Here is a 14305-nt window from a genome sequence, read left to right on the forward strand (position 1 = left end):
CCAAATGTCAACAGTTGGTTATCACTGTTTCCTCTCGTGTGGAGGCTCAGACTTACTGGAATTTCCCATTCTTAATAACCCATTCTCACAGTTCCCCTCACACTTGCGAATCCATCAGTACTGTGGGTGAAGCTGTAGATCCTCTATGCGGTCAGCACAGCTACTTCAACCTAACCGCAGCTAAATTTCAAAAAGTTGTCTTTGGTAATACATTCCAAAGTTGGGTCTCCAGCTCTATTGTGACTAACTGCTACTAACTTTCCAAATGCTTCTCGATCTGGCCTCTGGCCCTGTTGTGATCCTACTTTAACAGTCTTGAGTACTTCACACATCATCACAGAAAGTGACATCAACCAACACATGACAGTTCAGTTGGAGTTATGTTAGTAATCTAGTCACATGTGTATTATAGAGTTCTCTTGTAAACCTGTGACTTAATAATAAAGAACCACTCCTTGATTACCTTTCAACTCATGATTGTTTGGTACCTTATTGCTGAAAAAGGCAGTAACACAACATGGCCTATTTCTGCAATATTACTTGTTGTCATACAATTTTGTGCCACTAATGTATTTGTATTGATTTTACTTACCTCTGATTGAATTCTCCACATTTCTCCTCTAAGGTAGGTGGTCCTTCTACACACTTAACATGAGGAGGAACCTGAGACTTGCACATAATGCTGCTCATTTTTTAAAAAAACTTGGAACAAATATTGTCAAATTTTCCATTTAAAGATCATGAAATGGTGTCATGGCCACATTTCAAACATTTTTCAGAATTTGTAAAGATTGAACGACCTTCTCACTAACAAGTTTCAAGAATCTATCAATAGCACCAGAACACTGCCTACAAAACATGGTTTTTACATGGTGGGTGCAAATCATCCCAATCATCTATCATCACTTCCCCACAAACTGTGCATTGTGCTCATCCGTGCTGCTCACAAGACACAATGGAGCATCTATTTCATTGTTAATTTGGACTTTTAGAAGGCTTTTGACAAAGTCCACCATGAAAGACTTCAAATTAAATCTATATGAATCCAGACTGCATAAAAAATTGGATTAAATACAACAGAAAATACTTGTAAGAGGCCTCGTATCAAACTGGGGCAGCAGCTAAGTGGAGGCACACAGGGGTTAAAAGACATTAACAAAATTTAAGGTACAGCGGGATGGATGCAATAACACAAAGCCATATTGTTATGAAAGTCCTTCCATTTTTAAATTTTTTTTGAGGACTCGTGTTTGAAGATTGTGGAGATGGATTCATTTGGGTTTGAAGAGATTCCATATATGCTGGATTTTGTGTTTTTTTTTAAAAAGGACACTGAAAGGACTTGGGAATTTTGTTTAAAAACAAACCCCTCCTGGATGTCACATGCCTTAAGCTAAATAAACAGCAAGAGCCTTGGGGATGATGAGAGTTGTTTACAGAGAACTGACCTGTCAAGATTTATGGTGGTCAATAGTTGGTTTCATTTTGGATATTGTTCTGAGTCAGTTGGGACTGCAGCCTGAGAGAGGCACCCAGCTCATCCTTTTCCACCTCTTTGAGAAACCCTGAGAATCCAGTATAAGAAATAGAGAAACTGATGCAGCATTTCTCCTAAAATGTCTGCCAGACTAATCCTTGAAGTCGCCTTAAGAGAACTGCTCCAAAAAAGATCCTAGTGACAGCCGTTTACGCGTATCTGGGATGCCAGAAAAGGGACAACTGATATCATTCCATATCTTATCCTTTTCCTTCAAGAATTAACAAGTATTTGGCCAAAGTTTGTTTTTTTTGTAGAGATCTCTGCAGAGAAAACTTTATGTTTTCTTTAGTGTTGGGCTAATTTAGAAGGGAACTTTCATAGTTCAATCTGTGTGTTCATGCTTTGCATCTTTACTGAATAAGTCTCGTTTCATAATAACTTGATAATTTTGTTGTTTATTAAAGAAACCTGGTTGGTGGATTTTATTCTGAAATAAAAATAGAGCATATAATTGGCCGTATCGGTAACTGGGCATTTCAATATATGTTGTTACCCATGGAGAAGTGGAACTAGAGAAAGACAGTGCCCTCCTCCAGCCTCGGTCGTAACAATATGAAAACATGAAAGTACTTTTATTTCGTTAGCTTTCTCTGGCAATGGGGAGCAATTTTAAAGGCACAACAAAATTATTTTTAAATTTCTCTACAGTAAACAATTTATTTGCTCATATAAAAACAAGAAATGCTGGAAATACACAGCAGGTCTGGCAGCATCTGTGGAGAGAGAAGCAGAGTTATCGTTTCAGGTCAGTGACCCTTCTTCAGAACTAAGGGTCACTGACCTGAAACGTTAACTCTGTTTCTCTCTCCACAGATGCTGCCAGACCTGCTGAGTATTTCCAACATTTCTTCTTTTTATTTCAGATTTCCAGCATCCGTGGTATTTTGCTTTTAATTTATTTGCTCATGCATGGATACTGTTGAATTTTGTCAGGTTTGCATCACAGCCAGAATTTTGGGCTGTACCTTACATTAGAAACTAATATTGTCTCAATGCAAGTGCATGGAATCATTCTGCCCTCTAATCTGCTGCAGCAAATCTTATGGTAACATTGTGAAAGATATGCAGAACCTATTAAAGCTCAGTAATTGTTCCACCAAAGGTAGCTGATGCATTTTAAGATGGCGCACCTCTAGTGGGCACTTTGACACATGAATCCAGAGGAATCCTGGCCACACATTTAACTCTTTTGTTTTACAACTTTAAGTATATTTCTTATTCCTAAACCTATATAATAGTATAAAGAAAATAAATGTTGGCATTCAACAATCTGCATTGTCTAAAGGAATGGGAGAGCAAATAAATTTAATATACATCTTTACAAAGTCACTTACCAAAAGTCATCACAAATACTATTCTTTCAGCTAACCTTAGTCAGTGCTTCAATCAGCTTAACCCTATCTCGCAAAGTTTAATTTGCAACAAAAGCAACAATAGTAAGTGGCGATGAAATCATGCACAACAAAATCACAAGGCTTTTTTCTACTTACAATGTACGGTTCTGTGGTAATGAGAGTGCTGCTAGATTGCTCAACTGAATAATAAATATTGCAAATCTTTTGCTTTTATCATCATACCTGCAAAAAAGGATACTTACTGTTAAGCAAGAAATTTTGCAAAGTGTAATAACACCTCAGCAAAATATAATGCAAATGAATGAAACATTATAAAATATGAAGTATAAAGAAGCACTTTTCAATTCTAGAGGGCTAAAAAGTAAAGCAATACGGTCACTTTACTGAAAGCCATTATGGCTCTCTCTTGGCCTCAAGCTTTTTCAACTTTTCGCTGAATTCCCATTTCAATTGTTTTGCTGCCACTTCTTTTCTAACTCCCCAGCGATACTTAGGATAGATTTTTTTTTCGTTAGAATTCTTCTCCTTTGGTTACAATTCAAGTGAACTTTTGACAGGTGATTTGTTATTTTCAGTTGTAAAAATAAAAAATTGTAGTGTTCAAGTAGCCATAAATTTTTAACAAGATTTGACAAGATTAAGAGGACTACAGATCTTACTTCATTCCCATCTGAAGTCGACAAGCTCCGAGTGCTTCAATTTCATCATCAAAAAGTACATCTTCTGTCTCACATGATCTAGAGTTAGAACATAACATGTAAGAACACACTGCACAACATATTAGTCAAGGAGCTATTTTGTAATTTTCAGCAATTGTACTTGGATTCTAATCAATTTTGTTGAAGGAATTTGGTAATAGAATACAGTAAATGGAAAGTTTCAAAATTAAGTAAAGCACAGTTTAACAAGTATACATGGAGAAAGAACTAAAGAAAATCTTTTTTTCAATTTTAATAATGTGAGTAGCCTGGAGAATGTATTATATACCTTTTGACTGCTTCATATACACCACTGTCACCTGCCACTGACTCGTCTGATACGGCTGCAGAAACACAAGCAATTTTGCGATGGCATATTGGTCCAGGCATCTCCGTTTGAGTGCTTGCATCTAAAAAGAAAAGCAGCAGGAGATAACATTAATCAACATCATTTTAAATTTTCTAAACAGAATTACAGTCATTTTGTTTAATTTCTAGGAAGAATTACGATAGAAAAAGAAAAAAAACTGCAAATGTTGGAAATCTAAAACAGAGAGAAAATGCTAGAATGACACAGCACGTCCATCAACAGGGAGGGAGGAAAAAGGATGGCACTGAACACGTATACTCCTGACACTGGATATAAAGTTTTAAGACCTGAAGGGCCGCAGCACCTAAGAAAATAGAAGTCAAGACCTGGAACTGTACGTAGGATTCAAAATTCTGACCAGAGAGGGGTTGGGAACGAGCATTCGGTGAAGAATTTCCTTTGCAATGGTATAGGAAGCTTCCTTCTCAGTGAAAAAAGTGTCATGCAGGAGACAGCACTCTGCATTCATGATGGAAATATAGTGGAGATTTACATTAAGTGGCTGCACTCAGGTTGTCTATGACCAGCATTCCTAAAAACATGAACTCTCATTTATATAACCGTTGTTTTTAATAAATCTGAAATAAAACCCTGGTCTCATTATTAATGATCATGGAACTACCAAATTGTCGTAAAAAACCAACTGGTTCACGAACGTCCTTCAGGGGAAGAAATCTGCCAACCTTATCCGGTCTGGCCTACATGTGACTCCAGACCCACAGCAATGTGGTTGACTCTTAAATGCCCTCCAAAATGACCTAGCAAACCAGTCAGTTGTATCAAACCACTACAGAGAAACTGAATAAAAGAACGGATGGACCACCCAGCATTGACCTGGGCACAGGAAACATCACCGGCACACCCTGCTCAGTCTACCCCGCAATGTCCTCCTAACTAATATCTGGGGACTTGTGCCAAAACTGGGAGAGCTGTTCCACTGACTAGCCAAGCAACAGCCTGACATAACCATACATTACAGCCAATGTCCCAGGCTCCTCCATCACCATCTCTGGATATGTCCTGTCCCACTAGCAGGGCAGACGCACAAGTGGTATACAGTCAGTCTGAAGGTAGTGGCCCTGCGAGTCCTCAATATTGACTCCAGACCCCATGAAGTCTCATGGCACAAGGTCAAACATAGGCAAGAAAAGCTCCTGCTGATTACCACCCACCATCCTTTCTCAGATGATGCATCAGTGCTCCTCCATGTTGAACACCACTTGGAAGAAGCACTGAGGGTAGCAAAAGCACAGAATGTATTCTGGTTGGGGGACTTCATTGTCCATCACCAACAGCAAGCATACCTAAAAATGAGGTGCCAACTTGGTGAAGCTACAACAAAGGACTACATGCATGCTAAACAGCGGAAGCAGCATGTTACAGACATAAACAATCCCACACTGCAATCCTGTCACATCCAGTCATGAATGGTGGCGGACAATTAAACAACTAACTGGTGGAGGAGGCTCCAAAAACATCCCCATCCACAATGATGGCACAGCCCAGCATATCAGTGCAAAAGACAAGGCTGAAGTATTTGCAACCATCTTCAGTCAGAAATGCTGACCGGATGATCCAGCTCGGCCCTTCCTGCAGTCGTCACCATTACAGATGCCAGTCTTCAGCCAATTCGATTTGCTCCACGTGGTATCAAGAAACAGCTGAAGGCTATGGATACAGCACGAGCAATGGGCCCTGACATGTGTTCCAGAACTAGCCGTGCCCTTAGCCAAGCTGTTCCAGTACAGATACACTGGCATCCACCCAAACATGTGGTAATTGCCCAGCTATGTCCTGTCCACAAAAAGGAGGACAAATCCAATCCAGTCAATTACCTCCCCATCAGTCTACTCTCAATCATCAGCAAAGTGATGGAAGGGGTCACTGATAGTGTGATCAAGCAGCACTTACTCAGAAATAACCCACTCATCGATGTTCAGTTTGGGCTTCCTCGGGACCATTCAGCTCCAGACTTCATTACAGCCTTGATTCAAACATTGATAAAAGAGATGATTTCCAGAGGTGAGGTGAGAATGAATGCCCTCGACATCAAGTCAGCATTTGACCGAAGGTGGCATCAAGAAGCCCTAGTAAAACTGGAATCAATGGGAATCAGAGGGAAAATTCTGCACTGGTTGGAGTCATACCTAGCACAAAGAAAGATAGCTGTGGTCGTTAATGGCCAACTTTTCAGGCCCAGGACATCGCTGCAGGAGTTCCTCAGGATAGTGTCCGAGGCCCAATCATCTTCAGCTGCTTCATCAATGACCTTCCCTCCAAAATAAGGTCAGAAGTGGGGATGTGCGATGATGATTGCACATTGTTCAGTACCATTCACAGCTCCTCAGATACTGAAGCAGTCTGTGCCCACGTGCAGCAATATCTTTGGCTGATAGTGGAAAGCAACATTCACACCACACAAGTGCCAGACAATGACCATCTCCAACAAGAGAAAATCTAACCATCTCTCCTTGACATTCAACAGTATTACCATCGCTGAATTCCCCACCATCAACATCCTGGGGTTACCATTGACCAGAAACTTAACTGGACCAGCCATATAATACTGTGGCTACAAGAGCAGGTCAGAGACTGGGAATTTTTCAGACAGTAACTTATCCCCTGACTCCCCAAAGCCTGTGTACCATCTACAAGGCATAAGTCAGGAGTGTGATGAATTACTCTCCCGCCTAGATGAGTGCAGCTCCAACAACATTCAAGAAGCTCAACATCATCCAAGACAAAGCAGCCTGCTTGATCAGCACTCCATTTACCACCTTAAACATTCACTCCTTCTATCACTGGCACACAGTGGCTGCAGTGTATACCATCTACAAGAAGCACTGCAGCAACTTGCCAAGGCTCCTTCGACAGCACCTTCCAATCTTGTGAACTCTACCGCCTAGAAGAACAAGGGCAGCAAGCGCAGGCTCACTGGCTTACTTAAAGTAGGACACCATAAGTCATTTGAGACTTTATTCTACATTAAAGACACTATATAAATGTGAGTAAGTTGTTTTCATAACTGCCCTACATGGAGACAAGGGTCTTGATATTTTTGGGGAGGCTGGGAGGGAGGGGGTAATTTAGCCATCGAGAAACCCGAAAAGAACAGGTCCTGCTGAATTTAACAGCAAGACCTGATTACTATTTTTAGAATCAGTTTCCTGCAATAGCAGTGACCTTTTCTGATCCAGGGACAGAAGATCACTGGGGACCCGTGGTGAAGATTGCAAACAGGGGGAGGGGGGCAGGAAAAAGATCACAGAGGGACTGTTAACGACGCTGGATGCAGGGAGGCAATCGCTGGGAAGTTAACATATTAGCTCGGTGGGGCGGAAGGTGTGGGGAGCACTCCTGTTCCTCCTGGCCCATAAGCAATGTTGGAAAGGCACTTAGCTGTTTCATCCAACTGTTCTCACTTCCCTTCAGCTGCTGGGTTCATCTAGGCTCAGCCAGCCAGTGTTTAAGTTAGCAGAGAAAAAAATCTTAGACACGCACCTCATTAAATTATTTTATTGAGAGAACTGCTTCCTGACAGCGGGTGGTTCACTTACCAACACCACCCTCCCCACCCTGCCCCTCCTCCTTTAAAACCGGATGTGGGTGGGTTTGAGGCGAGTTGGGTTCAGCTTTCAATTTTTTTTAATTTTAACTTCTTAACGCTCCAAACTCTGTTATATTGAAGAAAGCCAATTGGTGAAGATTGGAACTGGAGCCAATCTTTACTCAGTCTAACATTTATCTAGAGTGAAGCATTACAAGCAGAGACCTCCAAACTCAACTACTCCCAGTCTCTTTATATCTGCTCCTTCCTATTTCTTGTTTCCGTGCTGCCCCTCGGCGAAAGCACGGCAGTAGTTCTCACACGTAAGATGATGACACTCAGCTCTACCTTACCACAACTTCTCTCGACTCCACTGTTGCTAAATTATCCAACATCCAGTACTGGAGGAGCAGAAATTTCCTCCAATTAAATACTGGGAAGACTGAAGCCATTAGTTTTTAGTACCCGCTCCAAACTCCATTCCCTAGCTACTGACTCCATCCCTCTCCCTGGCAACAGTCTGAGATTCAGCCAGTCTGTTCGCAAGCTTGTTGTCGCATTTGACCCCGAGATGAGCTTCCGACCTCATATTCATGTCATGACTAGGACCACCTATTTCCACCTCCCTAACATCGCCTGACTTTGCCCTCGTCTCAGTTCATCTGCTGCTGAAACCATCATTCATGCCTTCATTACCTCTAGACTTGACTATTCCAATGCACTCTTGCCTGGTCTCTGACATTCTACCCTCTGTAAACTTGAGGTCATCCAAAATTCTGCTGCCTGTATCTTAACTCACACCAAGTCCCATCTCCCTATCACCCCTGTGCACGCTGACCTACATTGGTTCCCAGTCAAGCAACATCTTGATTTTAAAATTCTCATCCTTGTTTTCAAATCCCTCCATGGCCTCGCCCATCCTTATCTCTGTAATCTCCCCCAACCCCATAGATATCTGTGCTCCTCTAATTCTGGCCTCTTGCACACTCCTAATTTTAATCGCTCCACCATTGGTGGCTGAGTCATCAGTTGCCTAGGCCCCAAGCTCTGGAATACCCTCCTTACACCTCTCCACTTCCCTCCTTCAAGACACTTCTTGAAACTCACGTCATTGACCAATCTTTTAGTCATCAAACCTAATATCTCCTATGGTGGCTCAGTATCATACTTTGTTTTATATTGCTCCTGTAAACTACCTTGGGAAGTTTTATTACATTAAAGGTGCTATATAAATATAAGTTGTTGTTGGTGCTCAAATGAAACCCCAATTATTGCCCAGAAACAGCATATAACTAAACACAATTTATATACAATATACAACCACTCACTAATTTTTGGGGTTACAATTACCCCAATGAGTGCATGCTGAATCTACAGCCTGAGGCTCAGCAACTGTTTTTATCATTTGAGCGGGTTCCTTTTAAATTTTTGGGTTAATTTTGCCCAACTTAGTTCATTTGCAGTCATTGTTTTTTAAATCTTTATTGCTTTTGTTGTCTGATTTGTTTACTTTCTAGAACTTTGGCTATGTCACTTCTCTGAAGTGGGGTTGAGCTAGCCCAATCTCATAGTCCCACCATCTTATTTAAAATAGGATCCATTAGCTTTGAGATGAGAGCTTAAACCAAGATTTAATCCTGGGAACAAGATTGTGCTACTTAATACACTATGATATGGATATGATAGAGTGATTATGCCAATGCCATGGAATAACAATCCCTTTCAACTCATAAAACTTTCAATATTGCGTGAAGTGATTAAACAAAGCTATTCCAAACATGGGTAATAATTTTCTGATCCATAGCCACACATTAAAAAAATTTCTTTTACCTCTGTTTATGATACTCACCATGATTGTAGCTACAAAGTGTACAAGACAAGTCTGTACTTTCTCCTGTGGAAAAGTACCATGGCTTTCCTTACTGTACCCCAAAAGAACATAGATAGAATCACAGAATGGTTACAGCACAGGAGGTCATTTGGCCCATTGAGTCCGTGCTAGCTCTCTGCAAGAGCAACTCACCTAGTCCCAATGCCTTGCCTTTGCCCGTAGCCCTGCAAAGATTTTCTTCATATAATTATCCAATTCTCTTTTCAAGGCCTCAATTGAATCTGCCTCCACCACCAAACTCCCAGGCAATGCATTCTAGATCGTAACCACTGTCTGCATTAAAAAGTTTTCCCTCATATTGCCATTGCTTTTCTTTCCACTCATCTAAAATTTGGTTCTTGATACTGCCACCAGTGGGAACAGTTTTTCCCTATCTATTCTGTCCAGACCTCCCATGATTTTGGAACACCGCTATCAAATATCCTCTTAATCTTCTCTTTTCCAAGGAAAACTGCCCTAGCTTCTCCAATCTATCCACGTAACTGAAATTCCTCATCCCTGGAACCATTCTCATGAATAATTTCTGCACTCCCTCTAATGCCTTCACATTCTTCCTGAGGTTGTGGTACCCAGAACTGGACATATACCCCAGTTGAGGCTGAACCAGTGTTTTATACAGGTTTATGATAACATCCAGGACCCTGTATGCTTTATTAAGCACTTTCTCAACCTGTCCTGCCACCTTCAATGTTTGTTCCAGCAATTTCTGGCACCAATCCGTTGAAAATAACAAGCTGATTATAAAGCATAATTTCCAGGACCATACTTACTTATTGATGGAACCCATTCATGCCATTATAGATTCTCAGATAAAAGCTAATTCTAGCTGATAGAATACAGTATTTAGTTGTGAGAAGCTGATGACTAATTTCGGCATTGATTTTCCATGTGAATACATTTCATTCTTATTAATAGCATTTTCTTGGAGCCTCAAATCTAATTGGCACATTTGTCGTCACTATTGATAAACCACCTAACCAAATCAAAAGATTATCAGACAGCATGTGGTTGGAACTCTAATTTTGCTAAACAATACATTAGGCATTTCATACTGAATTAAGACCCAGGCAAACATCGTTTGAATCGCTCATTTTAAGAACATAACACATAGGAGCAGCAGCAGGCATATGGCCCTTCGAGCTTTCCTGACTAACTAATCAGACTGAAGGATTCAAGTGAGGAAAACCTGCACGAATAGCATGGTTACAATAATTCAGTGCAATCAGAAAACTTCACAATACAAGGTTAGCGCAAACCTAGTTTTAAAATCAATGCAATTGAAGGTCATGCATCAACAATGCATCTGCAGCACTTGAGAAAGCATCCACCCTGCATTCATAGCGCCTGTGGGGCAAAGATCCCGATTGGTTCAAATATAATACTGATTAAATCACCACAAAACAAATCAAATTGCTCCATTGCATTTAGTCAGCAACTTAAGTTTCTCACTGAGTTTAGAACTATAAAATAACATTTTTATAACAATACATAAATAGTTAAACCATTCTGAAAAAGACAAAACTCATCAAAATGCCACCTTTAGTATGTCTGACAAGCTTCCTGACTTGCTTTCATTTGGGATACATCATCTACAATGTACCCATGGCCCACTTTAGGTTTTCATATTCTGCAGTTTTGGCATGGTATTAACACCAAAATGAAAAGTTTTGATTGTGATAGTTATCAATTATAGCATAGATTTAAATTTTCATGAAAAGTAGTTTTATCTGCTTATGACCATGAATCCTGCTTAAACTTATATGGGGCGGCACAGTGGTTAGCACTGCAGCCTCACAGCTCCAGGGACCCGGGTTCGATTCCGGGTACTGCCTGTGTGGAGTTTGCAAGTTCTCCCTGTGTCTGCGTGGGTTTTCTCCGGGTGCTCCGGTTTCCTCCCACAAGCCAAAAGACTTGCAGGTTGGTAGGTAAATTGGCCATTATAAATTGTCACTAGAAGGTGGTAGGGAAATATAGGGACAGGTGGGGATGTTTGGTAGGAATATGGGATTAGTGTAGGATTAGTATAAATGGGTGGTTGATGGTCGGCACAGAATCGGTGGGCCGAAGGGCCTGTTTCAGTGCTGTATCTCTAATCTAAAAAAAAAACCAGAAACATTCAATTTTCTGTCCATTATGGTCAATTTCACGCTATGGCGATTCATTCCTGCTGGATTAAACAACATGAAATTGTATGTTGAATCTGAATCTGGACTACAGTAAATTGGTCACTGCAGTAAATTGATCCTGGTGTGGCCAGGATCTGTTGCTCTTCCAGGATGTCTACCGTCTCTGCTCTTGGCAGACTGGGTGAAGGTCACCTGCACCCTCAAGTGTACAGACCCGCAAATTCCACTCACCTCTCCTGGTCTCAGACCACTGATCAGTGTTCAGAATTCTTGCAAAGTTTAGACTTACTAATTGGGGCCAATTATTGTCTGATCGAATCAGTCTACAGTGCTTCTGGACCCCGGAACTGATCCTAGTGTTCACAAACGTCAATCCTCACCAAGCATTCACAAGGCCAGCCACCCAACCCTCAACTTGTCCACTGCAGCAAGACTTTCCTAGTGTTCCCGGATTCCAGCACTGCCATTGGACACCTGTCCAGATAAACTCAACATTTCACAGTTAACCACCCTCATCTTCAGACAAATCACACAGACCCCATCTTCCCATCTTTCAGTGCCATTCCAGCAACTTTCACAGGCCTCATATCCCAGGTCTCCCAAACCTACTCATAATCCCAGGATCCAACCCTCATGTCCCCAACCAATCCCTTTCCCAAACCAGAGCATCCGCTGTCTGCTTCCTCAACTGCCAACCACAGGCCCCAAACTTACTTCATCTTGCCTGAGTGCCAACTGCCACTTTCCCTTTCATCTGAACACACTACAATAACTCTAGGTTCTGATACCCAACCCCAATCCAGTAAATATTTGCCACCATATTAGACTTTAAAAAGAGATGGACACCAAGTACATTTGTAAAGCAAGAGCTCCAAAAATCCTGGAGGTATCGAAAGACAAAGAAAGTGACCGAGTGAAGGTAAGATTTACAGAAAGAGAACAAGAAAAGGTTAGAGACAGTGAGAGCGAGGCAGAGAAAGAGTAGGCAACAAAGAGAGAGATGAACATCACAAGAGAAAGAGTGAAATACAAAGACAGAACCGAAATAGAAAGTCAGAATAAAAGTAATATAGTTATGATAAAAAAGAAACATGGTTTTATTTTTCTAAGAGGATCATCATGGAAGAAGATCTAGTTTCTCATAAGTTTATCATACAAGTGCAATTTTTCTGTTGAGAAAAGTTCCACATCCAACTAAGATTTTGCAGAAATTCCATGGCAAAAATATTCCCATTAACAAATTAATATGTTACTGCACCTCCCAACCGACCTCCCCCCACCAACTCCCCAATTGTTTATTTTGGACCAGGCCTGCAGAAAGCTACAGTTTTTATGGATCCAGCCAAAGTGCTGGCTCCTTTATAATAAGCAGCATATGGTGTTACTCGGATGATAGGTTTACCAATCCTGTTAGCACCAACTGTGCCCAGAAAAGTCTGCAGTAGCTACCTAACATTCTTTCACATTCAGTCAATCTTCCATATATACAGCAGAGTGAACAAAGTGAGTAGTGGAACTGATGACCTAAAACCCAACAGTGCAGACTCCTTTTTCCTTTTCCTTCCTACATCTACTGCATATTAAAATAGAGTAGTCTCGAGATTCTAATGGTATGTGGCCCTGTAAACATAATATTACATGACTGAGTGTAATAGACAGCATCCGTTGAGCTTATCCCTTAATTAAATTATTAGAATTGCCAATTGAACCATTTTTTTTTTAAAAGTCCCATCCGTCCATGATATGTTCAAGGGGAAGCATACAAGTTTCAAAGTCAAAATACTGTTGGAAACTGCTTACCGCAGTTTTGTTTACTGAACGGAAAGAAGAAAAAATAAACTTCCATTCATATAGCACCTTTCAAGAGCTCAGGATCGGTCAATGCACTGCACAACCAATGACAGAAAATGTACTTTTTAAGTACAGTCACTGGTATAATGTAGGAAAACGTGGCAGCTACTTTGTGAACAGCAAAGTCCCACAAATAGCAATGAGATAAATCAGCAAATAATCTTTTTTAGTGATGTTGGTTAGTGGATCAATATTGGCCAAGTCAACATCCCTGCTCGTCCTTCAAGGCTGCCAGAGATCTTTTACATCCACTGCAGAGAGCAGTTTAATAATTTAATGCGTTATCTGAAAAACACTTCCCAATCCCAATACAACACAGATGTACCAAGATGGATTACATGCTGCTTTATTCACATTGTAAATGAATAACAAAGGAAGCCCAAAGAAAGAGGATGCAATGGGATGTACTAGCTTTTATTCAGATTAGTACAGTGTCACGATCCTGTGTTTTTATTTTCTCTCCTCGGAAATATTGTGATGTGCCTTTAAGACTGTAAAAAGAACAGTGCACCTTTAAGAACACTCCAGAGGCACAGTGAGCCAGGGTGTATTCTGGTTGCCAAACAACAGCCACAGAGAGGGAAAGGACACGAGATTCAATGTTGCAGTTTGACTTTTGAAAACTGGCTGGCTGAGACTGGTTTGTAGAGAGAGAAACTGTTCCAGCAATTGAAGGAAGAAGCAGAGCTCTGAGACAATTTAAAGTGAAGGAAAAAGAGCTATGTTATTTTTCTCTCAAAATTCTACAAAGATTCAAGCCGCATTAATTCCATAAAAAAGAAAAAATTCTTTCACAACAAATATTGATATCTGCTGTGTTCAACACTGGGAAAAAAAGAGTTTAATACTACAACAGCCGAACTGTTGAATCCCTATCTTTGAGGGACCCTTTTTTTCCATCGGACTTTGGAAGAATGCAAGTGAACT

At 40.8% G+C, this 14305-nt stretch overlaps 1 protein-coding gene across 3 annotated transcripts in view; it reads right to left on the minus strand.

The window, feature by feature from the left end:
- The window catches only part of wwc1 (WW and C2 domain containing 1), a 171429-nt gene that overhangs the window by 61004 nt on the left and 96120 nt on the right, over positions 1 to 14305 (minus strand). For all 3 annotated transcript variants that reach the window (XR_010976111.1, XM_068043868.1, XM_068043869.1), the window contains exons 12-14: positions 3883 to 4003; positions 3555 to 3632; positions 3031 to 3117 (exon numbers count right to left, since the gene is read on the minus strand). Coding sequence is in view for 2 of the 3 variants with exons in the window: in XM_068043868.1 (XP_067899969.1) it covers positions 3031 to 3117; positions 3555 to 3632; positions 3883 to 4003 (286 nt within the window). In the remaining variant the exon portion in view is untranslated. The remainder of the gene's footprint in view (positions 1 to 3030; positions 3118 to 3554; positions 3633 to 3882; positions 4004 to 14305) is intronic.

The sequence above is a fragment of the Heterodontus francisci genome, chromosome 12, assembly GCF_036365525.1.
Source record: "Heterodontus francisci isolate sHetFra1 chromosome 12, sHetFra1.hap1, whole genome shotgun sequence".
Classification (NCBI taxonomy): Eukaryota; Metazoa; Chordata; class Chondrichthyes; order Heterodontiformes; family Heterodontidae; genus Heterodontus; species Heterodontus francisci.